The 26,031-nt window shown below is 45.1% G+C and overlaps 2 protein-coding genes across 2 annotated transcripts; both read right to left on the bottom strand.

Moving 5' to 3' along the window:
* Positions 1–2,868: 2,868 nt before the first annotated feature.
* Positions 2,869–10,472, bottom strand: LOC310758067 (vomeronasal type-2 receptor 26-like; the record flags this gene model as incomplete). The annotated part of the gene is made up of 6 exons (XM_083604005.1): positions 2,869–3,785; positions 4,638–4,764; positions 5,922–6,149; positions 7,759–8,565; positions 9,362–9,653; positions 10,312–10,472. 6 exons carry the CDS (start codon positions 10,470–10,472, stop codon positions 2,869–2,871), a joined length of 2,532 nt encoding a protein of 843 aa, XP_083460131.1.
* Positions 10,473–15,356: 4,884 nt separating this feature from the next.
* LOC310756676 (vomeronasal type-2 receptor 26-like) lies at positions 15,357–25,833 on the bottom strand. Its single transcript, XM_083601224.1, has 5 exons — positions 25,821–25,833; positions 20,906–21,145; positions 19,997–20,794; positions 17,152–17,278; positions 15,357–16,773 (listed from the first exon to the last, which is right to left on the bottom strand). Exons 2-5 carry the CDS (start codon positions 21,065–21,067, stop codon positions 15,875–15,877), a joined length of 1,986 nt encoding a protein of 661 aa, XP_083457350.1. The 5' UTR covers positions 21,068–21,145; positions 25,821–25,833; the 3' UTR covers positions 15,357–15,874.
* Positions 25,834–26,031: the final 198 nt, after the last annotated feature.

Consider the following 26,031-nt stretch of genomic DNA (forward strand, 5'->3'; position numbering starts at 1 on the left):
TGGATTTATGTGTTAAAGAAGCCACAGGAAGCCTTGGAAAGGTTTCAGGAGTTTTGTGACAAGGTTAAAAATATGCATGATGCTAACATTGATTGTCTTTTCACAGATGAGAAGCAAATTTTTCTTTTACAGGATTTCCAGAAGTTCCTGCAGAAGAAAGGGATAAGACACAAGGTTGCTGTTTCAGCGGAAGCGTGGAACAGGGATGTCTGTGTACGGGTGAACAAAGAATTGCAAAAGGGGATGAATGCGCAATTGCTTAGTTCACATCTGCCACATGAGTTCTGGGCGGAGTCCCTAATGTCGTTTTGTTATGCGTGGGTGAGAAAGGTTTCAAAAGAGCTGGGAAGTTCTCCTTTTGAGAAACTGTTCCATAGAAAACCTTCTGTTGCCCATTTCAAGGTTTTTGGGTCTCATGTGAGGACAGAAGCTCCAGGTGGGGTAAAGAATGCCAGAGGCATTTTTGTGGGATATGAAAAGGGTCTCTACAGAGTAATTTTGTCTGAATCTGGTCAAGTGATTCTCACAAAATTTCTAGAGAGTGCTCCTGAACAGGAGAGAGTGATAGTACACACATTTCCCACAGAGGACGATTCAGATGATGATGATGATTTTACAGATTACAGTGGTACTGAGAGCGACAGTGATAGCTCAGGGAGCTCAGTTGTCACAGTCATTGAGAGGAAATCTCACACAATGGATAGACCTTCACAAGTGAAGGATGAACCACTGTTTACTATTGGAACTGGTTCTCCTAAGAGTCCTGAGACTGAACCAGTGAGCAGAGAGGATCAGCACCTCATACGCAGGTCTGAGAGAGTCACAAAGGGTGAACCACCCAAAAGGTACTCAGAAGAGTTTGCTAACTTAGCTGTTGCGTGTGTTGCTGTTGTACACAACCGAGGACAGGTTGGAGCTGTGTCCAAGTCAGAGACAAAGACACAACAGAGAGTTGCTAGCCAAGGTAATGCAGATGCACTCATTCCTTGGAAGCCAGACAACCAGAGAGGTACACTGGGGAAACCAGTGGCGGGGAGTTCCAAGGGTGGAATTGAAACAACAGGGGAGTGTTATGTGTATAACAACTGTTTGTTTTCTTCTCTGGATCACGCTTTGCTTGCCGCAACACGCATTGATTCTTTTGGGGGAGGATGTTACGAAAAAGGAGCAATGCTGCTGAGTTCTCCAGATGGCTGGAAAGCCAAACAGGATGTTGATGTTTTGGGACTGTACCGTGGGAACAGGGAACAGTCTATTATGTGCACTGAGCACCGGATGTTAGCTCAGAGTGTCACATGACCCTGTACTGGAAGTACATCGGAGGAGTTATTCTCTCTCTGCTGTTGGTGTTGAGAGAGTGCAGACACGTTTTCTCTGTACTGCTGGAAAGACAGAAATAAAGGCATGTAAAGACTTTTCTGTCTGTCTCTTTCCCCTCCCTGGGGATGGCAGGGAAGAGGGGAGGAGTGGTTGTGTTCTTCTCACGTTTGAGAAGGATCGCCGATAAGAGATCTCGCCTTGTCTTGCCGGGAGCCGCTGACGGGGGAGATCAACAAGGAACTCAAGCCGGGCACCTGGAGAGTGGCCAATTCCTCTGACTATAGGCTTGATTCCGACAACTGCCTTCCTGGCAGGCAAACTGCAAGCTGTCTGAAAGTCCTTGCAAAGAAGCGAAGACAAAACAACTTTCGCTTCCCCAGGCTCTCACTGAGCTGGCCCCACGTGTCAGTAACTTTCCACTGTACTGACTGTCGTTGCCTAGCAACTGTGCATACCTTCCTTCAGACAGGATTTCTTATCTAGCCACAAGTATGCCTGGTATGCAAGCCTTTGCTGTCAGAGCTGTTTTTCCAAACGCAGCTCCTGTGAACCAGAGAATTAAATCAATCTGCGTTCACACTTTTAGCCCGATATTCAGCATATCTTTTGGGGGCTCCGAGCTTGGAAAACACCCCCTCTCGGTGTCCAGCCGTCTGTTCAGCTTCTGGCTGCAATGCAGACGTTATCTTCTTTCCTTGGTGCAGAGGATGGCACACGATCCATCAACCTCTCACCTCTCATGCTGATTCCCATGGATCAGATAACCAGCGGCTTCTGCTACCATTTGTCGGAATCAAGCCTATAGTCAGAGGAATTGGCCACTCTCCAGGTGCCCGGCTTGAGTTCCTTGTTGATCTCCCCTGTCAGCGGCTCCCGGCAAGACAAGGCGAGATCTCTTATCGGCGATCCTTCTCAAACGTGAGAAGAACACAACCACTCCTCCCCTCTTCCCTGCCATCCCCAGGGAGGGGAAAGAGACAGACAGAAAAGTCTTTACATGCCTTTATTTCTGTCTTTCCAGCAGTACAGAGAAAACGTGTCTGCACTCTCTCAACACCAACAGCAGAGAGAGAATAACTCCTCCCATGTACTTCCAGTACAGGGTCATGTGACACTCTGAGCTAACATCCGGTGCTCAGTGCACATAATAGACTGTTCCCTGTTCCCACGGTACAGTCCCAAAACATCAACATCCTGTTTGGCTTTCCAGCCATCTGGAGAACTCAGCAGCATTGCTCCTTTTTCGTAACAGTAATTTGGTATTGATTGGTTAAAATTTGGAAAACTAATTTGGCAAAAAGGGAGAGAGAGAGAGAGAGAGAGAGACAGCATTGTTTACGGGAGCTGACAGTGGCTTTGACACTACAGAGAGAGCACTTCTCATATCATAGACTTGGGTATGTGAACGGGGTGAAGAGAGAGGGATATGGTTGTGCAGGATGGAACGTTCAGCATAATACACTCTTGAATTCAACCAACATGTAAATCACTAAGACAAAGGTCTGTGGCCATTGCAAGTGTTGTGATGTCATTTTCATACAGGAACTATCACATACCATCTTTTGATTTAATTTTTAACTGTAGATGCTCCTTTGTGTTCAGATCAGGTCTCAGCACGATAATGTAGCATTTGGGAAAGAAGATGCAGCCCAGAAGCCCAGCACTGGAGACCAAGATAGAGAATACCTGCACAGCCACCATATACTTCCCCTTGGTGCTCAGGTAGGTGGGCACAAAGGACACCCAAACACTGCAGAAGACCAGCATGCTGAAGGTGATCAGCTTGGCTTCATTGAAGGCCCCAGGCAGCTTCCTGGCTAGGAAAGCCACCGTGAAGCAGATGGCAGCCAGGAAGCCCATGTAGCCGAGGGCACTGTAAAACATGGCAACAGACCCTTCATTGCATTGCAGGGTGATCTCTCCAGGCTGGGAGCGCATGTCAGAGTCTGGGAATGGGGGAAAGGTCCCGAGCCAGATGGTGCAGATGAGAACTTGGACAGTGGAACAGGAAATGACAATGTAATTGGCCAAACTCTTCCCCAGCCATGTCCTCACCCTGTTCCCTGGCTTTGTGGCCTGGAAGGCCAGCACCACAGTGATGGTTTTTGCCAATACAGAAGAGACAGCAACCGAGAAGATTATGCTAAAGGCTGTTTGTCGGAAGAGGCAGATCCCTCCCTTTGGCTGGCCAATGAAGAGGAAGGAGGACAAAAAGGAAAGCAGGAGAGAAATGAGGAGGATGAAGGAGAGGTCCCGGTTGTTGGCTTTGACTATGGGAGTTCCTGTGTATTTCATTAGGATTCCTAACACAAGGCCTGTGGTTAAGGACATGAAGAGGGCAAACGAAGCCAGGAGGATCCCCAAAGGTTCTTCATAGGCAAGGAAGGTAATAATCTTGGGGACACATTGATCTCGGTCTTTGTTTGGATGTTGATCTTCTGGACATTTGATGCAACGGTTTGCCTCTGCAAAGAACAGAATTATTGCTGTTGCTTTTTTTGTTGTTCTACCATTCACACTACATTCCCAGGGCAGCTTACAAAAACCAGAACAAAATATAAAAAAACAGTTTAAAACAAATCAAAATTTATCTATACATCATTATTGTAATGTTTTACTGTTGCTATGGCCATTGGCTAATGCAAATAAAGTTTTATCTGATCTCTATACATCAGTAGTGATGAAAGTACACCCAGATGGTGCACATAATTATCTCATCTGGAAGAGCATTCCACATAGTAGGCACCACAGTGTAGAAACAGCCACCTTTGCATGTCAGAATAATCCTTGCAGGTTGTTTAGTGTGCGAAAAATGGAGTGGTCTATCATCAGTCAGTCATCCCTGCTTCTGACTTGGCAGGACTTTATTGATTTATGCGTTTATCTACTCTTGTTTCATGCAGTTTTTTACAAGAAGCAACACCCCATTCTAGTGCTAATTTAAAATACGCAACAATATCGAAATACATGAAACTTAGGCCAAAACTTCGGTCTCCTGAATCAAAGTTCGACACTTGAGTGACATGTTGGAAGGGACTGGTTGCCCAAAACCAGAGAGCAGTCACCAACATTTCTAATGTGAGTTCTGAGGATTTCCCCCCACACTGCGTAGGCTTCCAGATGTCATGGAATTTGACTCTAAGAAAGAAAGTATCTATGCACACATAAGGAAATGCAGAGGAGTGCTCCAACAAGGTGCAACTTGTGCATGAACTATAATCACATAGCATTGGGCAGTTATAAATTTCACTTTAAAAATGTCTTTGATATCTGTGTCAGCTTCCTCAAGGGCGTCCCTTTCCTAGATGGTTACCCACCTTCTTGCGTGGAGATGGTCCCTTCTGAACAGGGAATGCAATCATAGCAGCAGAGTGGCTTTCCTTCCTGAACCACCTTGATGAATCCGGGGTGGCAACTTTCCACACACTTGGAAGAAGGCAAGGTCTAAGCATAAAGAGAAAGACCATTAAGGAAATTGCATGAGGCCTAACTGGTTTCCTGGTAGATTTCAGAAAATGCAACCAGTCAGGGCATTGCTGGAAACCGCACTGTACTAGAGATATGAGGGTGTTCTTACACACTAAATTTGGCCTTACACTCTAAATTTGGCCACCTCATTTAGTAACTAAAATGATCTACACCCCTGAAATTTGCCTTTCTTCCCAATAGCTGGACCCTCCATTTACACAGCTTCTCAAGGGACCACCATAAGGTATTGAAGAAATGTTGGACCTTGGGTGGTACATGACCCCAGTCAAGCTTGCAAAAATTTATCATACGCCCAATAATAAATGTTGGAAATGTAAGGAAACTGAAGGAACTTTCTACCACCTTTGGTGGACATGCCCAAAGATCAAGGTCTTCTGGGAAATGATTTATAATGAAATGAAAAAGGTGCTTAAATGCACATTCGTGAAGAAACCAGAAGCCTTCCTCCTGGGCATGGTAGGCCAATTGGTGTCAAGGAAAGATAGGATGTTTTTTATGTATGCTACAACAGCAGCAAGAGTACTTTTAGCAAAGTATTGGAAGACACAAGAACTACCCACACTGGAAGAATGGCAGACCAAGGTGATCGACTACATGGGACTGGCGGAGATGACTGGCAGAATCCGTGACCAAGGGAAAGAGACGGTGGAAGAAGACTGGAAGAAATTTAAAGTTTACCTTAAGAATTGTTGTAAAATTAATGAATGTTAAAATGTCTTGGGTAATGCAAAATAGAATTGCAGTGACAAACAATTGGATATGAGAAAAAAGATTTAAAGAAAGTGCTATAAGAAATTGAAATTAGGGGTTGCTGGAAAGATTTAAAACAGGGATGCAGGAAGGGGAGGTATGGGGAAGTCGCTGAAAGAAGGTTTTAGGAAAGAAAGGTTAAGAAATTATACGTGTTTATATGTTTGTTTGTTTATGTATTGTGTTGTATTGTCTTTAATATGTGTTGAAAAACCAATAAAAAATTTATAAAAAAAAAGAAAAGAAATGTTGGACCTTGGACATGGCATGCATTTGAAGGCAGCTCCACACAGAGCCTGGCACCCTTATTGGAACTTATGGGATAGGGAACCCAATTAAATGAAAGAGATGATCTCCCCCACCTGATTGAGCCATTTGGGCCACACAATGGCATCCTGGTTGATGGTGAGCTGTAGGTTTGGGGAGCCCTGTCTGTCGAGACTCCCAAACTTCACCCTTAGGATGGACTGATTGGGAAACTTCACCCAGCTCACAACGTCCAAGTCAGCTGCCAGTTCCCCGTTCTCATCCAAGTATACTCCGTCCATGGAAGAATTGTAAAACTGTGAGTATCTCAGGAAAGGGTGGAGCTAAAATTAAAACAGCAACATTTAGAATATGGGAAACTTTGTTACTATCCAGTTCAGCCCATTTCATGCTTAGAGCTCCTCCGACTCAGAGTTGGAGTCTTTCTAAACATTGAGGGAGTCTACTGTGCATTCCCATGTTGTTTGCATTCAAACTTAATCTGCATAGTCCACCCACAAACAACACCAAACTTAATGTTTTTCCACTGTAAATTTGGGGATATGGGGATAATCAGATAAGCTGGGGGGAAATCAGGCTTCAAACAGCTCCACACAGGGTCATTTGTTTTGGTGTTCTGTTACTCTCCTTTGCACACCCACTATTTTCCTCGGTACTTTCAGTTATTTTCTTCCTCCTGTTTCCAGTATGCTTCTGAACGGTGATAAATTCTTTTGATCCTTCAGCTGTACTGAAAACCAGAGAACTGCACCAAGCAAACCACATTCAAATTTCTACACCAGAAGTTGTGCCCCAGGCTGAAAAGTATGTGCTGAGGAATCACAATTGCTTTCATTTCTTTTTCCCACCATGCTTTTAACTATTCCCAGTGTTCTTTTGAACAGAGGTATTTAGACTGCAACCCAAAGGGGAATGTCTACTGCATGAATGGGAAAGACCAGCGTTGTTCTCCATAGTCCAGGCATGGCCAAACTTGGCCCTCCAGCTGTTTTGGGACTACAACTCCCATCATCCCCAGCTAACAGGACCAGTGGTCAGGGATGATGGGAACTGTAGTCCCAAAACAGCTGGAGGGCCAAGTTTGGCCATGCCTGCCTTGGACAAATTCAAATACATGCAAGTGTGGAGTATAAAAAAGAAATTCGAGAAACTCTGCTAAATATAAATGATCATTCCAATTATTAGGACAAGAATATTAAGGCACAAGAAATGTTACACATGTATACATAACTCTACACTAATGAGCTTATGTGTAGCCTGTTGGGATATTCTGTTCCACCTTAATAATAGACGTGTGGAATTGTTGTATGTCACATGTCTGTTTACACTCCAGCACAGCTTGCTGGGAACTTCCGTTTGTGTATAGCTTTTGCTTATGCTGTCTTGCTTTGGACACGAAGGAGATCGGACATGTTTTCCTTTTGTCCTGATGCATGCTGAATAAACTGCTTGTAAATATGCTCAGACAGCTTCTCCTGCCACTTCTTTTGCGTAGCGTTTACTCTGCTGAGTAGTGTGCCCTAGCTTCTGATGCTCGGGTCACAGATTCATGCCAGGGACTGGAGATCTCCCGGCACACCGGCTGGTGGGCTGTAGCCAGCTGGGGGCCTGTCAATTGGCCCCATTTCCTTGGTTGCATGCATACACACTTAGTAAGGCTCCCGTACACACACACACACACCCTTGGAGAAAGGCTGGGGCTTAGTTTGCCCAGGCCAGTGCCAATGGAGCACCCAAGTGAGAAGGGAGGGAGGCTTAGGGAGAGCCTGCACAAGGCCATCTTCCCTGCAGAAGGCAACTCAATGCAGGAGGTAGAAGGACTTACTTCAAATGGCCCACGGGAGAAGGAGTTATGCTAAAGATGGTGGGTGTGACCAGAGGGGCTGTGACCTCTAAGGAGGCATGAAGAAGGACCATTATTCTAATGAATACCTGCCATGGCTGCAGCCTTTGAACTTCCATACGGTCCGTCACCATCTGTTTATATCTAGATGAATATGCAGCATTTAAGGCATGTGCCACAGCTTGGACAGTGTTGTAGATCCTGTAGCTGTCTAGAGAGAGGATTCCTTCCAGATGGTCTTGAGGCAGCATCTCCAGTTTCTCTCTCTCTCTGCATCTGGTCCAGCCTTTCACGGAGAATGCATGCTTTGAATAGGAGCAATTAAAAGCTTCCTCACAAAACTTCTTAATAGCAGAGGAAAAGGGCAGAAAATCATCATATTTTGCCCATTTATTTGTCTCCAAAAAGAAAGAGAAAATACTGTGGATGTGTTGGAAAGATAAGTCAGAGTACACTACATCCAAATAAATGTCCCACATTGCTGTTGTGATCCACACGTTCCCTACAATGGGTTTCACCACCTTGTCAAATAAACCTTGTATAAGTAATATTCCCTCTAAGACATAAGATTTTTCTACATAGTAAACAAATGCATGAACTTGTCTCCACTTGAGGAATGGAAGATGATGGATCTTCTCTTTCAATGTATTAAGTTGTGGGAAGATTTGTGAGATGACAACACAAACACCGCTTTTGATGAGCACCGGCTTCAAGGTCTTCATGAACCTCTCTCCATTGTCGGTGTCTGGTGCAATGAGACCAATGAGCGTCCATCTGAAGTGCTGGAGCAGCTTGACAATCCCTGGGTACAGGGCTTCTTCTTTGGGGACCATCCGGTAAAAAAAAGGGAACTGCCTCTTATCATTCAGAACATGAGAAACAAAAGCATAACTGACCTGGGAAGGGAAGGAAGATCAGTGGGTGGTTTTTATTTGTTTTTTTTTGTTGACAACAAATGTATGGCAGTTGTGGAAAAAGCAATTTCCATGCTGAGGAGATTGAAAATAAAAATTTCTATTATCTGCATTCATATTAATGTATCCATTAATTTCCTCAATATTTTTTGATTCCTATACATAATAAACAGTATCTTCTGAAAGATATTCATTTTCTGAATGGTTTCCACCCACAATTGCTTGTGACGGGTGATTTTATTCTGTGCCCTGGTGTTCCAGATCATCCTCATGTTGGTGAGGATGATATTTGTTGACACTACACAGAACTTACAGTTCCGCAATAAATTTCTGCATGGAAGAATCCTTTGTCGTGGGGTGGATCTACACACATGAAAAAAATACGCTATAAATAGGTCAGAAATTAGATCGTTATAACAAAAGGGGGAAAACCCTATGGAAAATCACGTAGAAAAATGTTCTGCTCTCTGGCGCCATCTTCTGTTGCATGTTTATAACACATTCAAATCATTATTTTTTTACTAATGTAGCTGAGTCCCATTGCTTTGAATCCCTGAAAAAAACATTTGAGTAGAAATGGCTATGTGAGGAAAGAAAGGGCGATTGTCCACCAGAAGCAGTTAAAACTCTCTCAGGTCTGTGCAATACTCTTTTTAAAATGAATGCCTGTCTCCAGTTCCACTTAATATCCACCCCACTCGGTTTTTGGATTCTCTGGAAAGATGGCAAAGGGGAATTAGGCTCAGGCTGGAGAAAGTTCCCCCCTCTCCATCCCCACCTGTGGGATTTTATAGATGTCCAACAAGCTTGAAATCTGGATGGAGTTTTGGGAATCAGCCCCTTCAAGGATAACCAGAATGTCATTTTGTCTTCCACAGTTGTAGTTGGGAACGTTCACCTGCCCCGTAGAAAGCAGGTCTAACATGGCATCATATGTCACCCTGCTGTTATAAAAGTTCTCACAGAAGCTGTAGCCAAGGGTGATGTTTTGTAAAAGCTTTGGATTCTGGTTGATATCCTGAACAGCAAACAAGAAGGAGAGGATCTGCCAGTATCTTGTCTTTAATTTCCTGCAAATATATGGAAATATGTCCCACATTCAATGAATATTTTAAAAAATTTAATTTCTTGCTCTTTTGACAAGATGAACTGGATTTAATTTCTGGAATTTAACTTATGCTAGCACTGATCCAAAGCACTCAACCATAACAGCCAAAACATCCTTGATTGTGTGTGTGTGTGTGTGTGTGTTTGTGTAAAGTACTGTGGACATGCTGAAAATGGAATTTGAGATAGGAAGAATGAGAAACTGAGAGAAACCAGAATTGACAGATTGGTCCATCCTTAGGCTGAACCTAAGTGGAAGGTTCAAAGTACAGGCACAGACCTTGGTCCCCGTTCGGTTTCAGAGGGAGAGGGGACCCAGGTTCATCAGAACTTGGCAAAATTCTACAGTTCTCGGACCCTTTCCTATGGTTTCTTTCAAACCTAAAATATATTTTTCTATGTAACCTTGCCTAATATACATATTATGTATACATATCAAAAGCAGGCTATGAAATCAATTGCACTTCAGCACTGATACACCCTCAAAGGCTCCCTCCAAAGGCTAAAGAGGGGAGGGATTTAGTAGGAGCAAGAAAGAGCCTGGTTGTTGGGGGTCATCTGACTTCATAAAATCAATACAAAATGGAGCAGCACCAATCCCACCCCCACAAAATGACTTACCTGAGAAAGCTGGTGGAAGGAGATTCGTTGAAGGTGTGTGGATTAAGAAACGCTCTTGTGGGAGAAATGACCCCACCAATGAGGTGGTCTCCTGGCTTGTAATAATTAAATGGGTCAATCTGATCCCTCTCCAAAGTTAAGGGGCATTTCACCTTTGACATCTCACAGCCTGCATAAGGCAGCCACAGCAGTAGAAGAAACACCAGCATCCTATGTCTGCCTGGAACGGCCTCCTACCTTGTGATAACTCAAAAGAATTACTAGATGAAGCCTATCGCTTTTGCACGTCTTTCCTAATGGTGTTGGAGCCCAGCCAAGATCTCCCATCAGAAGGGGGTGGTGGTAAGTCAAGCTCACACAAAGAGATTTCTACGCAACTGCCCTCAATCTCAGCCCAAGCTCCTGGTGCAGCAGGAGATGTTTATGCGCCCATCCTTCCTGGCTCTCATTTCTTATGCTTATTTCAGTAAGCTTAAAGAAGATCTTTGGACAAAGCTCCAGAGAAGAAGAGAAAAATCACTATGATTTTCATAATTATAAGGGGAAGAAGCACCTCCTGTGCAAGATCATGAACTCTCTGTGTGGCTCCATGCGCAGGTGCAGGGCTGGAGAAAAGCTCGCAGATGTGGCTCCGGACTCCAGATGTATAATGGAGTGGGTGGCTGAACATGTCTAAAGTTTGGTGCAAAAACACATTCACAAGAGTCAGGATCAAGATTTCTTTTTAGGACAGTGATGAGGAAACTCGGATCTGCAGACAGAATTAAGCCTGCCACATATCCTGCAACATTTCTCCGATGAAAATAGACACATCCTATTCTACTGGGACGAGGGTGGCGCTGTGGTCTAAACCACAGAGCCTAGGGGTTGCCGATCAGAAGGTTAGCAGTTCGAATCCCCACGATGGGGTGAGCTCCTGTTGCTCAATCCCAGCTCCTGCCAACCTAAGCAGTTTCAAAGCACGTCAAAGTGCAAGCAGATAAATAGGTACCGCTCCGGAGGGAAGGCAAGTGGCGTTTCCATGTGCTGCTCTGGTTCTCCAGAAGCAGATTAGTCATGCTGGCCACATGACCCGGAAGCTGTACACCGGCTCCCTCGGCCAGTAAAGTGAGATGATCACTGCAACCCTAGAGTCGTTCACAACTGGACTTAATGGTCAGGGGTCCCTTTACCTTTATTCTATCATCATCATCATCATCATCATACCCTGTCCATCTGGCTGGGTTACCCCAGCCAATCCAGGTGGCTACCAGCATATAAACATAAGAAATTTCCCTATACAGGGCTGCTTTCAGGGACATCTTAAGGCAGGGGTTAGCAAACTTTTTCAGCAGGGGGCCGGTCCACATTCCCTCAGACCTTGTGGGGGGCTGGACTATAATGTTTTTTTGGGGGGGGGAATGAACGAATTCCTATGCCCCACAAATAACCCAGAGATGCATTTTAAATAAAAGCACACATTCTACTCGTGTAAAAACACACTGATTCCCGGACCGTCTGCAGGCTGGATTTAGAAGGTGATTGGGCCAGATCCGGCCCCCGGGTCTTAGTTTGCCTACCCATGTCCTAAGGAAAAGAGGGGCATTCCGGGATCAAATCAGAAACCAATCCGTAACTAGGCTCCTTACTTCTTCCATTGGTTTCCACCTGGGCTCACTACCTGTAAATTCCAATAAGTCTCTATAAGTCACCCATTTCCTATCCATATTAAATATTTTGATTGTGATTGCTTCAATGAGGGATAAACATAAAGGTGTTATCCCTTCCAACAAATTTTTATATTTCTCCCAGACTCTATACAGATTTCTCCTAATGATGTGGATCATAAAGCTTTTATAAATCTTTGCTTTCCCGTACCAAAGACATGCTTGCCAGCCAAACTTTAAATCATGGCCTTCCAAATCTAAAATATATGCATTTTCCAAGAAAATCCATTCCTTTAACCAACATACACTAGCTGCCTCATAATACAGTTGCAAAGCCTCTTCTTTTTTTATCAATCGGAATTTGATGGGGGGATGGGGGAAGTCAAGTAATTCAGAGTAATCTTGATATGTGGATTTTTTATATATTATTATGTAGCTATTCTTTCTCTCTCTTTTTTCTTTCATGTTCTTTATACCTTTGAAAATAAATAAAAACTATATATATTTTTTAAAAAACTTTTTGTTGGGGGGTGTTATTCGGTTGCCTCTGTTTTGATTTTGATTGTGTGATCTGTGACAGAGGCAATATGCTTATGAATACTGGTTGCTTGGAAGAGAAGTGGGAGAATGCTATGGCCTTCCTGTCCTGTGACAACTGAATACTGCACTGGCTAGGCCTTGGGTCTGATCCATTGGGGGTCCTCGTGTGTTGTCTTTCCCACTGATGTTTGTGAAGAGCCTACAGGTAACGCTATTAGGTGGCGAATTGATTTTTTTCCTGGCATCCTACTTCACCAAGAAAAGCAGCTGATCAAGAGGTGCAATTGGGAAGGTCAGGAATGGGAGTGAGGTTGCAGAAAAGAAGAAGGAGGAGGAGGAGAAGAAGAGGAGGAGGAGGAGTTTGGATTTGATATCCCACTTTATCACTACCCGATACTCAAAGCGGCTAACATTCTCCTTTCCCTTCCTCCCCCACAACAAACACTCTGTGAGGTGAGTGGGGCTGAGAGACTTCAGAGAAGTATGACTAGCCCAAGGTCACCCAGCAGCTGCATGTGGAGGAGCGGAGACGCGAACCCGGTTCACCAGATTAGGAGTCTATCGCTCTTAACCACTACACCACACTGGCTCTTCCTGCCCTTGAGATCTCAGGCCTAGAAGCTGAATATGGCCCTCCAAGTGTCTCTTATCTGGCCCCTCAGTACTCTCCCTGGCCCACTCCCATTCTAGACATGCCCCTATTGGCCCTGTTTTGTTCCCTCCTAAAGTGTTTTAGCCTTGAACTCTGAGAATGCTTCTTCCTTGCGTGGATGACTACAGGGTAGAGAGGGGGGTGTGTGTGTGTGGAAACTTGACTACTGAAGAAATGTAAAATTTTCATGTGTTGTTCTGCCCACCTCTTTCTCTGACCACTGCTGTCATGTGGTCACCTGAAGATTGTCCATAAGGAAATGTGGCTTTCAGTCTGAAAATTTTGCTAACCCCTGCAACAATTTCAGAAGCTCACAATATTCAGAAATAACCGTGTATTGTGTCTGTATCTGCATACATCCTAAAATGATCTTTTCATCCTGGTCAGTTAAAGACCACACAGACTTTTCTCCCTGTTCTGACCAATGCTAATAGCAGGGGGCCACTTCTGTAAGTTCTCGTAAACATGTTTTCCTCCAACTCTGAACATGTCCCTTAAGCCACACAGAGACTCCAGGATGTTGCCAAGGTGACACGTCTCCCCCTTACAATTATTCTTATTCCTGCCAAAGCTCCAGAGATTTGACCAAAGATTGCCTGTGAAACCAATCAACTAAACATCAGAATCAAGAGCAAGGCAAGGTAATTTCTTGTACTGTGCCTGGGAAAATATGCACTATGCTGCTGAGAGCCTACACACACACACACACACACAATTCCTCAGTGTCCTGACTGATCATGAGATAGTTGGAGCATCTGATGTCCAGCCTCTGGAGACACCACTATTTGATAAAAACTTTTCAGCTGTTGTTCTGCAAGTGGAATAACTCCGAGCAATTTCCCAATTCTAAACACAAGCTTCTGCTGTTGCTGCAAAAAGCCTGCACTGTAATATTTATGCATTGCAGTGCGTAGGACTATATGGCCCCTGGGTTCCCTTCCAATTCTACAATCCCATGACCTTTCATACCTTTGTTTAATACACCCCTTCCTTAAGAGCCAGCAACACAGTCCACTCTTCTTTTTAATCCTCAATACAGTTTATTAACATAGGTTTCTTAAGACAGTAAAAGAGCAGCAACACAGAGATCCTGTTACCCAATAAATATATCAAAGTTTATTTGAGAATTTAGGGACGTTTAGTCGTGTACACACAGAGAAATCTATAAAGGTTAATTTAGGATTGATACTTTACCACCAAGCACTGGTGGAGGAAGGCGAGTGCAGGGGGTGCGGTTCACACCGGGCGTCAGTGCGGAGGGTGGGTGACATCGCCACGCCACCACTAACCCCACCCCATGCTCGCTGCGTGGGCAGCGGGCTGCTACGGATGATGCTTCCGTGGGAAGGCGGTGGTCAGTGTGACGTGAACATATGAGAGTGCTGGAGGTGAAATAGTTAAGCAAGTTACCCAATCAGGACCCGGGGGGTGGAGTCAGAGGGACTATAAAACCAGCTCTGGGAGGGGCGAAGAGAGGAGTTCGTTGGGAGTTGGGTGGTTGGTTGGAGTGGGAGTGAATTGGGATGGAGTCTGTGGGTAGGTTGAGTTAATGTAGAGAAATAAGCTGAGTCAGGAACAGTTAGGAGCTAGGCAGACAAGTAAATATCTGAGAGGTGGTTTAGTGAGTGAGAGCAGGTAGCGGAAGTTATAGGTCTGGATAGGCACCCCATGATTGTAATGGACCGATCCTGTTTATGAAACCACACGCTTGTTAAACTGCAATAAATAAACAGAAGTTTAAGTTCCAATTTAAACCGAACTGGACTCAGTATTGTCCCAGGTAGGGCCTGGGTGGTGGCAGCGAGAAATCAAGTGGTGACACAGGGATCAATAGATGGTGAAATGTCCGGGGACCCTGTGTGATCGCCACAGGCAGCTAGGGTTAATTTAGGATTGATACTTTACCACCAAGCACTGGTGGAGGAAGGCAGGTTGGGGGGGGGTTGGTCACACCGGGGGTCAGTGGTGAGGGCGGGTGAAATCGCCACGCCACCACCAACCCAAACCCACTCTTGCTGCACTGGCGGTGGGCTGCTAGGGACAATGTTGCCGCGGGCGGCTAGCGGCACCCCTCCCAATGCTCTCCGCATGGGTGGCTAGCGGCGCACCCCCACGCTATCTGCACGGGGGGCGGGCAGCTAGGGATGCTTGCTGTGTGGGCAGCTAGCCCTGCCCCTGCGCTGCTCCAGGTGCCGGTAGCTCCGCCCCTGCCACCAAGTCACTGACACAGACAGACACAAACTGAAACAGAAATGGCTGGATGAGATCAAGGACCACACAGAAGACAAAGAGCAACAACCACAAAAGACTGACCAACTGCAGTACCTGAAAGTGAAAGCAGTGTCTACACTAAGCCAATCTCAGGGCAGGATTGCTTTAGCTTTCTAGAACTCAGTCAGAAGATGGAACGCCACGACAGGGACAGCTGAAAGATGTTCCTTCGTATTCATGTGGGTACAAATAATACTGCCACACACAGCCTTCAACATATAACAAGGGATTATGGGCCAGGTAAGGGGCTGTGACTCTCAGGCAGCTAACAATCACTAAGAGAAAGAACTGCATTTTCAGAGGCTCAGGGTTAATCCAGAAATCCCAGCTCCAAATGAAACAAACTTACTCAAAAGTCCCCAATTTTACCCAAAAAAGTCCAATGATGAAACACAACACTCCAGGATCATAATTAGCATAACACAGGATTGTTACAATCCTAACAGAAGCTATCCTAAGTTTTTGTGGTCAGGTGCTCCTTCGTGTTCAGATCAGGCCTCAGCACGATAATGTAGCACTTAGGAATGAAGATGCAGCCCAGGAGCCCAGCACTGGAGGCCAAGATGGAGAAGACCTGCACGGCTACCATGTATTTCCCCTTGGTGCTCAGGTAGGTGGGAACAAAGGACACCCAAACACTGCAGAAGACCAGCATGCTGAAGGTGATCAGCTTGGCTTCATTGAAGGCCCCAGGCAGCTTCCTGGCCAGGAAAGCCACTGTGAAGCAGATGGCAGCCAGGAAGCCCATGTAGCCAAGGGCACCATAGAACATGGCAGAAGACCCTTCATTGCATTGTAGGATGATGACTTTAGGCTGTGAGTGCATGTCATAGTCTGGAAATGGGGGAGACCGTCCCAGCCACAGGGTGCAGATGACAACTTGGACACTCAAACAGGAAATGACTATGTTGTTGGCCAGACCCTTCCCTAGCCATCTCTTCATCCTGTTCCCTGGCTTGGTGGCCAGGAAGGCCAGCACCACAGTGATGGTTTTTGCCAAGACAGAAGAAATTGCAATAGAGAAGATGATGCTGAAGGCCATTTGTTGGAGAAGGCAGGTTGCTTTCCTTGGCTGGCCAATGAAGAGGAAGGAGGACAAAAAGGAGAGCAGGAGGGAGATGAGGAGGATGTAGGAGAGGTCCCGGTTGTTGGCTTTGACTAGGGGAGTTTCCTTGTATTTAATGAAAATTCCAAACACAATGCCTGTTGTTAAAGATAAGAACAGGGCAGTGGAAACTAAGATGATCCCCAACTGTTCTTCATAAGCCAGGAAAGAGATAATCTTAGGGATACATTGATCATGGCCTTTGTTCGGATGCTGATCTTCTTGGCATTTGGTGCAAAGTTCTGCATCTGCGGAGTAGAAAAACCATCCATAACCATCTGTGTTCTACAGTGGTACCTCGGGTTACAGACGCTTCAGGATACAGACTCCGCTAACCCAGAAATAGTACCTCGGGTTAAGAACTTTGCTTCAGGATGAGAACAGAAATCATGTGGCAGCAGCGGCAGGCCCCATTAGCTAAAGTGGTACCTGAGGTTAAGAATAGTTTCAGGTTAAGAACGGACCTCCAGAACGAATTAAGTTCTTAACCTGAGGTATCACTGTACTACCTTCACTTGTAACTGCTTGTCCTCCAGAGATATATATGGAGCACAAGCTTTCTCAGAGTGCTTCTCCACACTGTTTCTATCATCTCAAGGAACACCCTCTCCCTTGAAGTCACCCACCTTCCTGAGAGGAGATTGTCCCTTCCGCACACAGAGCACAAGAATAGCAGCAAACCGGCTCTCCTTCCTGAACCACCTTGGCGTATCCAGGCTGACAGCTTTTGGTACACCTGGAGCGAGGCACAGTCTAAGCATAAAGAGAAGAAGGTACATCAAGGGGAAAGTGCTGGAAGCATTTGTGTATGGAATTCATTCATAGTCTGGAAAGAACCCACTGAGCACAACCACTTCTTTTTTTAACAAGGAAGTACTTTTAATGCAAAACAGCATCAGAGGTAAACCACTTTGGTGTACCTGCTTGCTTGTTTCAGCATTTTTATTCCACCTTTTAATACAAATGTAGGCTCAAGGCAGAAGACAGAACATACAAAAAGAAGATGGAGAAAAGCCAGCTGCTCTGATCTCTGGGAGAGAGAGCCAGGAGCTGGAGGCTGAGACCCTACCTGCCCACAGACTGTGTCATCAGAGTGGTGCATGCTCTGGTTATCTCCCGCTTGGACTACTGCAATGCGCTCTATGTGGGGCTACCTTTGAAGGTGACCCAGAAACTACAACTAATCCAGAATGCGGCAGCTAGACTGGTGACTGGGAGCGGCCGAGACTATATAACACCAGTCTTGAAAGACCTACACTGGCTCCCAGTATGTTTCCAAGCACAGTTCAAAGTGTTGGTGCTGACCTTTAAAGCCCTAAATGGCCTCCGTCCAGTATACCTGAAGAAGCGTCTCCACCTCCATCGTTCTGCCCAGACACTGAGGTCCAGTGCCGTGGGCCTTCTGGCGGTTCCCTCGCTGCAAGAAGCCAAGTTACAGGGAAGCAGGCAGAGGGCCTTCTCGGTAGTGGCACCTGCCCTGTGGAACGCCCTCCCACCAGATGTCAAAGAGAAAAGTAACTACCAAACTTTTAGAAGACATCTGAAGACAGCCCTGTTTAGGGAAGCTTTTAATGTTTAATAGGTTATTGTATTTTAGTATTCTGTTTCAAGCTGCCCAGAGTGGCTGGGGAAACCCAGCCGGATGGGCGGGGTATACATAATATTATTATTATTATTATTATTATTATTATTATTATTATTATTATTATTATTATTACACCCCAAGTGAACTGATAAACACAGGATGTATTTTCTCAGGATCCCCAGACTCTAGGATTTCTTTGAATATCCTGGATTCCCCTCCCGTCTGGGTTGCTGCCTGTGGCAAGAGGGATTGGTAGAGGCAACTATTGCTGGGTAGTTAAGATACAATTGGTCCACCTTACAAGGCTGTTTTGTAACAGTTGTGCGAAAGAAGAGCATGAACTTTCCTAGCTTTCCACTCTGTTATGTTCACTACCTTGTTGAACTGTTTGGGCCACTCAATGGCTCCGGGGTTAATGGTGAATTTTATGCCAGTGGACGCCTCTCTCTCAACACTCCCAATTTTCACTCGAGTGCTAGACGCATTGGGAAACATCACCCAGTTCTCAATGTCATAGTTGCCTGGCTGCTCCCCATTCTCATCCAAACACAGTCTGCCCATGGAAGTGTTTGAGCTTTGGATTTCTCTTAGGAAAGGGTGAAGCTGCAATGACAGTGAAAACACCAGCAATAAGAAACTATGAAAGTGTGTTGGATATCTCAGTCCCGCTTGCTTTCAGCTCTGTCAGATAAATCAGTAAGCTTGGTTCTGGATTTAAAGCAGGAGTCAGCAAACTTTTTCAGCAGGGGGCCGGTCCACTGTCTCTCAGACCTTGTGGGGAGCCGGACTATATATTTTTTGGTGGGGGGAATGAACGAATTCCTGTACCCCACAAATAACCCAGAGATGCATTTTAAATAAAAGCACACATTCTACTCATGTAAAAACACACTGATTCCCATACCATCCGCGGGTCGGATTTAGAAGGTGATTGGGCCGGATCCAGCCCCCAGGCCTTAGTTTGCCTACCCATGATTTAAAGGTATGAACTCTGCCACAGTTAAAATTAAAACCAAGTTGGCCTGAACTAAGGGTGAAGCTTTCTGCAATTTTTGGAACAAAAGCTTCCTATTGTTATGCTTTCATGTGTAACTGCAAGTTGATTGCTTGCAAACTAACACTAAAGTGCAAATAATTTTATTTAGAACTGCTGCTGCATGTCAAAACTAACTCGTACTTTTCCATTGCAAAATTGGGGAAGTTTACATGTGCCCTGCGTGTTGAAATTTTACATGCATATTCTTGTACTGTATGAGCTCAGAGACCATCCTGACTCTCACACAAGTAAATGAACTCCTGAGCTCTCAAAATAAAAGAGCTTTTGGTGAATGAGGTGTTGCTGTTTTTTAATTCTACAACAGCTGTTATTATTTAGGGCCGGTGCACATCTAATGTCAGCCACAAACCATATCCATTCTATTCTACTGATAAAACGGTTAATTCAAGCAAAGACCATTAACAACAGCAACAATTTATTACTTGTGCCCCAGCTACTCTGAGTGCTTTCCAACGAAGTATAAAAAACACAACAGATATCCAGAAAGCCCAACAGAGACAGTTCTAAAAACAAGTCTTTGGGAATGTCGTATATTTTAACCAGCTGACATAATGCCATTGCCACAGTTGTCCAATTTATCTCAAGTGAATGTTATTCCACGGTACGGGGGCCACTGCAGAGAAGACTTTCACAGGTGTAAACCACTTTCAATATCAGCACATGAGTTGGACATTTGACTATACTGAGTAGCTCCTCTTCCTTGCACAAACATCTGAAGGGAGCCCTCATAATGGTTGCCACATAATCTGGAATCCTGATAGGGAACATTTTTGCTCACTGCTAAATTTGGGACAAGGGATTACCATTTGCAGGAAGGGGGAGGAAATACCTGCCATGGCTCTAGCCTTTTGTCTCGTCCACCCACCAGCGTCATCAACTTTGATCTAGATGAATGTGCAACTTTTAAGGCATGTGCCACAGTTAGAACACTAAAGAAAGTGCTGGAGCTGTCCTGAGACATGGCTCTCTCCATCTCCTCTTGAGGCATAGTATCCAGTTTCTGCTTCTCTGTGCATCTTGCCCGACCTTTCGCGGCCAACACATGCTTTGAATATAAACAATGAAATGCTTCCTTCCAAAACTGCCTAAGGAGGTAGGAATCTGGTTTGTAGTTTTGAGGTGTCTTTCTTATCTGCAACTTCATTACAAAAGACAAAGATCCATGGATATGCTGAAAGGCATCAGGATGAATAGACAAGTTCAAGTTCATGTCTTGAAAAGGGGTCGTGATCCAGACTTTGGGCCCAATTTCTTTCCCATGTTGCGCCTGTAGTGCAACGATTAGTCCCAATCCCATGTAAGCAGGTACATAGTAAACAAATACGCCGACTTGTCTCCAGATGAAAAATGGTTCGCTTGGGGAAAGCATGTCATATAGATCTATCCGAGTTACTTTTTTTGACAAAGCAACACAAATCCCTTTGCTGATCATCAGAGGCACCAAGGTGCGCACAAACCTTTCTCCACCGTCGTCATCCGGAGCGAAGAGGCCAACCCACGTCCACCCAAAATGCAAGAGCAACATGACAATCCCTGGGTACTGAGCTTCTTCCCTGGGGACCATCCGATAAACAAAAGGGGACTGGGTTTCAACTTCAAGAACCTGCCTAGTGAAACCATAGCTGATCTAGTCAGAGAAAGAAGACATTAGTATTTTGCTGTACCTTCATGATAAGGAACGTCTTTATTAAGCTGAAAGGACAAATATCTTCTATCTCCTCTTGTCCTCCCTTCATACCTGTGGGATTTTGTAGATGGCTGACATGGCTGAAATCTCTTCTGAGATTACAGAATCGGCCCCTTCAAAAACAGCCAGCGGGTTATTCTGTTTTCCACAGATATAGTTTGGGACATTGCTATTCCCTCCTCCAAGCAAGTCTAGCATGGCAGCAGAAGTCATCCTCTCATCCAAATAGTTCTCATAGAGGTTGTAGCCCAGAGTGATGTTGGGTAAGAGCCTGGGATCCTGGTTGATCTCCTGGATGGTGAACAAGAAGGACAAGACGTACCAGTAGGACTTAAATATTCCCCTGCAAAAAATAAATCAATTTAAAAGTTCATGAAATACTGGGAAATGGATGCAAGGGCTGCTGTTGTTTCAGTGGCCTTGGCCATTTCAAAAAGAGTGTGTGAAAAATTCCACAACTGTTCTTTAAAAAGGACTGGTACTTTAGTGCAATTTGAGTGCAGATAAGGAAGCACCAAACTCATCAATACATATTTATTTATTTATTTATTTATTTACTTACGAAACCTGTGTGATAAATTTGAACAGTTCATAGTTTGGAGACTCCTCTACTGAGGAAGATCCCCAAGACTAGATTGTTTCATTTGAAGCATGCTTTCCCTGCTCTTTGGCAAGAAGAGAATTCTGTCCTGAACCTTATACAGTGGTACCTCGGGTTACATACGCTTCAGGTTACATACGCTTCAGGTTACAGACTCCGCTAACCCAGAAATATTACCTCAGGTTAAGAACTTTGCTTCAGGATGAGAACAGAAATTGCGCTCCGGTGGCGCAGTGGCAGCAGGAGGCCCCATTAGCTAAAGTGGTGCTTCAGGTTAAGAAAAGTTGCAGGTTAAGAACAGACCTCCGGAACGAATAAGGTACTTAACCCGAGGTACCACTGTAATTGAAAAATACATGACAAAAAGGGGAAAAGGGGCTGGAATGGAGAAGAATATATTTAGCTAAGAAGGATTTTTACAGGATCTACCATTGGTCTACTATTGCATTCCTCAAAATTATTGTCATTTATTTATCCTAATAAGATTAATAAATTGCTGACACCTTGGAAATAGTCCAGCAACCTCTGAAGAACCACAGGCAATTTTTTTGGTAAACAGGAACCATTCCCTTGATGGCAGAAAAATTACTCACGGCTTAATCCTTGTGAAGGGGGTCTCGGAAAAGACATATGGATGTTGTTGATCAATAGATGTTGGAGATACGATCCCACTGATCATAAAATCTCCAGGCCGGTAATAACTGGGTGCTTCAGATTGATCCCTGACCAGTTTCAAGGTGCATTTTGCCTTCAGGTTGCCACTGGCTCCATGGGGCATTAGCAGGAGAATCAGTAAGAGAATCAGCAGGGATCTCATTCTGCCTCTGCGTCCTGCACTGTCCCAATCTGGCTGGTGTTCAGCAATGGCTTTGGAGCCATTCAATGCCATGCAAATATTTATCCACTCCCCCAACCTTTCACCTGCTCTAAACCTTGACTCACCCTGCCTCTGACACGAAAAATATGATTTGCACCAACTTTTCTTTCCAGAAGCTTTGCAACGAATAACACCATGCTTTTATTGGTTCTGATGTTTAGGCAATCTCCAGGAACATCTCTTGAGCTTTCAGAAGAAGCAATCACTATGATTTTCATAACTGCAAATGGTGGAAGTTTTGCCGCTGCAACTTCCCAGAGGCTTCGCTTGATTCAAGGGGCAGGTGCAAAGCTGGAGAAAAATATGTTTGCGGTGAGCATCTCCACAGTTTGGCATGATTCAAAGTGAAGGGGGGCATTTGGCCTGGACTGTGCTCAGAAGAACCTAAGAAAAGCCCTCCAACTGAATCAGAACAATTCTGTTTCTTCCCTGTACGTGGGAATCCTATCTCTGCAAGAATAGGAGAGGTGGACTCTCCCGTAGGGGTAATGTCGGCAACTATGTGGGGCAATTAGCTCTATAGGGGATTAGCTCTATTTAAGCTCACTCTACACCACACTCTCTGACACCACACTGACACAACCTGGGGGAAATGTCTTAGTGTCCGGCCCAATCTAGGCCTTTCTATCTTCATCTTTCCTCAAATCACGGTGGACTTTGGTGGCCTTCCAGATAGGGCAAGGAGGTCCTGATAGGATTGGTTGCTCTTTCTCAATGGATTTTTTGGTGGGGACATTCCTCCACATTTGGTGGCAGTTTGCTTCTGAATACCAGCTGCATGGAACTGCTGGAGGGGAGAGCGCTGTGCTCAAATCATACTTGTGGTCTTTCTGTTTGACCACTGTGAGAACAGGATTGTAGGAATGATGTTCACAGGGCTGAGGCACACCTTGCCTGACATGGACAGGCCACAGCCTGTCCAGTACGTCACACTCTTGTCTCTGACCTTTGCCTCCTTTGCAGAGGCATGGCTCACTTTCCACTTGGTAGGAACATGATGTGGTGGAGCAGGTCTCGCAAATATCAGAGGAAACGTATGTGTCAGCTCATGATGCAAAAGTGCTAAAGGTCAGACTGTTCCTAAACGTGTGCATATTCTTGCTAATAAAAAGAGCCTCTGCCAAGCTGGCAATCAGCTTGCTTATGCGCAGCTCACCTGCATCATCAACTCCTGTCACGTCTCCTTCACTTCACAGGATGCTGGACTAGATGGGCCACTGGCCTGATCCAGCAGGCTCTCCTTGTGGTCCTTTGAGATAAAACCACTCTGAGGACTGGAGATAAAATTGCGGGGTGGGGGTGGCTTCATTGTTAAAACCGTGTTTATGGAAGACAATCTTACTCGGCTACGAAGGATCGCCAAAGAAGAAGAAGTATCCCTAGCAGTGACCAGAGGAAGAATGACTGCTGGGAGGAGCACAGAGAGAAGATGAAGATGAAGAAGAAGAAGGAGGAGGAGGAGGAGGAGGAGGAGGAGAGGAGGAGGAGGAGTTTGGATTTGACATTCCGCTTTATCACTACCCGAAGGAGTCTCAAAGCGGCTAACAATCTCCTTTCCCTTCCTCTCCCACAACAAACACTCTGTGAGGTGAGTGGGGCTGAGAGACTTCAGAGAAGTGTGACTGGCCCAAGGTCACCCAGCAGCTGCAGGTGGAGGAGCGGAGAAGCGAACCCGGTTCACCAGATTACGAGTCCACCACTCTTAACCACTACACCACGCTGGCTCTAAGAAATGCCATGGTGCATCTGCAGCAGCACAACCAGACACCCTCAGCTGCAACAAAACATGTCTCTCCTGTGTCGGTCTCTACAGCCACAGCAAGCACTGCAACCATCCAACAGCCTGACCTCACATGAAAGCACACAATTGTCTCCTGGTGGATGCCAACACGACAACCCTAAGTTTTTGGAGCAGGTGCACCTAACACCGAAGGAGAGGCCCATTGTTTCAGCACCTGAGGCAAAACACCCCATACTACCCCTGGGGTGGAGCAGGGCATGAGGCTCTGCAAGGGCTTCCTGCAAGGAAAAGCCTTCACCAAGCCTGGGCAGGAAAGGAGCTTCAGAAAGCGCTTCTTTCTTTTGAGGGCTTAGTTTCCTAGCAAGGCGAAGGCTAGCTTTGACATCATTGCAAGAGTGCAATCAGGGCATGTTTATGCATTGGAGCTCAGCCCTGCAGGTTTTTTTCTTCCTTATCTGCTTTTGGATGTGTGGAAAAAGAACTTGGGGATTTTGGCTATTGTATGGGGGAGGGGGGATACAAATAAACTGTGTGTTTCTAGGGTGATGGAGGATCCAGAACGTTGCTATGACAACTGGTGGGATTTCTTACACTTCGAACCTAGATGTTTTGATTTATACTCGTGGCTCGTCTTTTCCTTTTCTTGTTATTTACAGTGGTACCTCAGGTTACAGACGCTTCAGGTTACAGACTCCGCTAACCCAGAAATACGGTAGTACCTCGGGTTAAGAACTTTGCTTCAGGATGAGAACAGAAATCGTGTGGCAGCCACATGGCAGCAGCAGGAGGCCACATTGGCTAAAGTGGTACCTCAGGTTAAGAACAGTTTCAGGTTAAGAACGGACCTCTGGAACGAATTAAGTTCTTAACCAGAGGTACCACTGTATTACCTTTTTGCTTGGTATTTGGTATGGTGCAGTACCCTGTCACTGACTTCGAAGTGGTTAAGAATAACAGTTTAAAAATCATAATAAAAAGCTATTTTTAAAAAGCTCTCTTTCCTATGAGCAGCAGCCAAACAGAGCCCAGAAAAGCTGCTGGACCGTCCTGCGCTCTCCCCCTTTTTTCCAATTCTCTCTACTTTGGCTGACAAGCGCCTTCCCTGTAAGTTGCACAGGTGGGACACTGGCGGGCCCTGCTGAGTCATCCCAGCCACCTCCTCTTTACCTGGCAGGGGTGGTAGATAGATAGATAAATTTATTGTCATTGTCCGTATATACACAGTATACACAACAACGAAAATCAAACACCCCCCCAAAGACCGGGTTCACATACACATTTACACGTATCTCCAACACTCTCATCCTATTCAGACATAATCTATAAAACATAACATAATCCAGAATATAACATAACCTATTTAAAGGCATAACATAACCTAAAACCTATCTCATTCCTTTGGTAATTGTTGTAGTTGTAATTAAATAATAATAATAATAATAATAATAATAATAATAATAATAATACGCCGCCCATCCGGCTGGGTTTCCCCAGCCACTCTGGGCGGCTCCCAACAGATTAAAAACAGAATAAAACATTTCCCCCTAAATTGATTTTTGAATTCTGAACTTATTGTTATTCACTTTTTATACTGTATTTTGTGCTGTTTTTTGTTGCATCAATTATGTGTTTCAAACTTGTTAGCCGCCCTGAGCCCGGTTTTCTGAAACGGGAAGGGCGGGGTATAAATAAAAAATATTATTATTATTATTATTAAACATTAAAAACTTCCCTAAATGTTTCCCACCTTTTCTTGCCAGGCTGACTCCGGACTTGCCTCTCCAGCAATTGCACATGATCGCCAAGAATGATGCGCGTACACACACCGAAAATTGCAAGCGCCGCCCCCCCCCCGCCTTACTCCGCGTTTCCCGGAATTTGCATAATCGCCAAAAAGTTCACTTTCGCTTCGCAGCCCCGCGCGCAGCCTCCCGCTGCGACGTCCGCCCAGCAACCGC

This window comes from Podarcis filfolensis (genome assembly GCF_964270895.1).
Source record: "Podarcis filfolensis genome assembly, chromosome: 2".
Classification (NCBI taxonomy): Eukaryota; Metazoa; Chordata; class Lepidosauria; order Squamata; family Lacertidae; genus Podarcis; species Podarcis filfolensis.

Excerpts from the sequence above, each read along its gene's own strand:
- LOC310756676 (XM_083601224.1), bottom strand. The coding sequence starts at position 21,067 with ATGACTTCTGCTGCCATGCTAGACTTGCTTGGAGGAGGGAATAGCAAT. Across the intron at positions 17,279-19,996 it reads AAAGGCTAGAGCCATGGCAG|ACTGTGCCTCGCTCCAGGTG; the intron begins GTATTTCCTCCC and ends CTTTATGCTTAG. Across the intron at positions 16,774-17,151 it reads GACAATCTCCTCTCAGGAAG|ATGCAGAACTTTGCACCAAA; the intron begins GTGGGTGACTTC and ends TCTACTCCGCAG.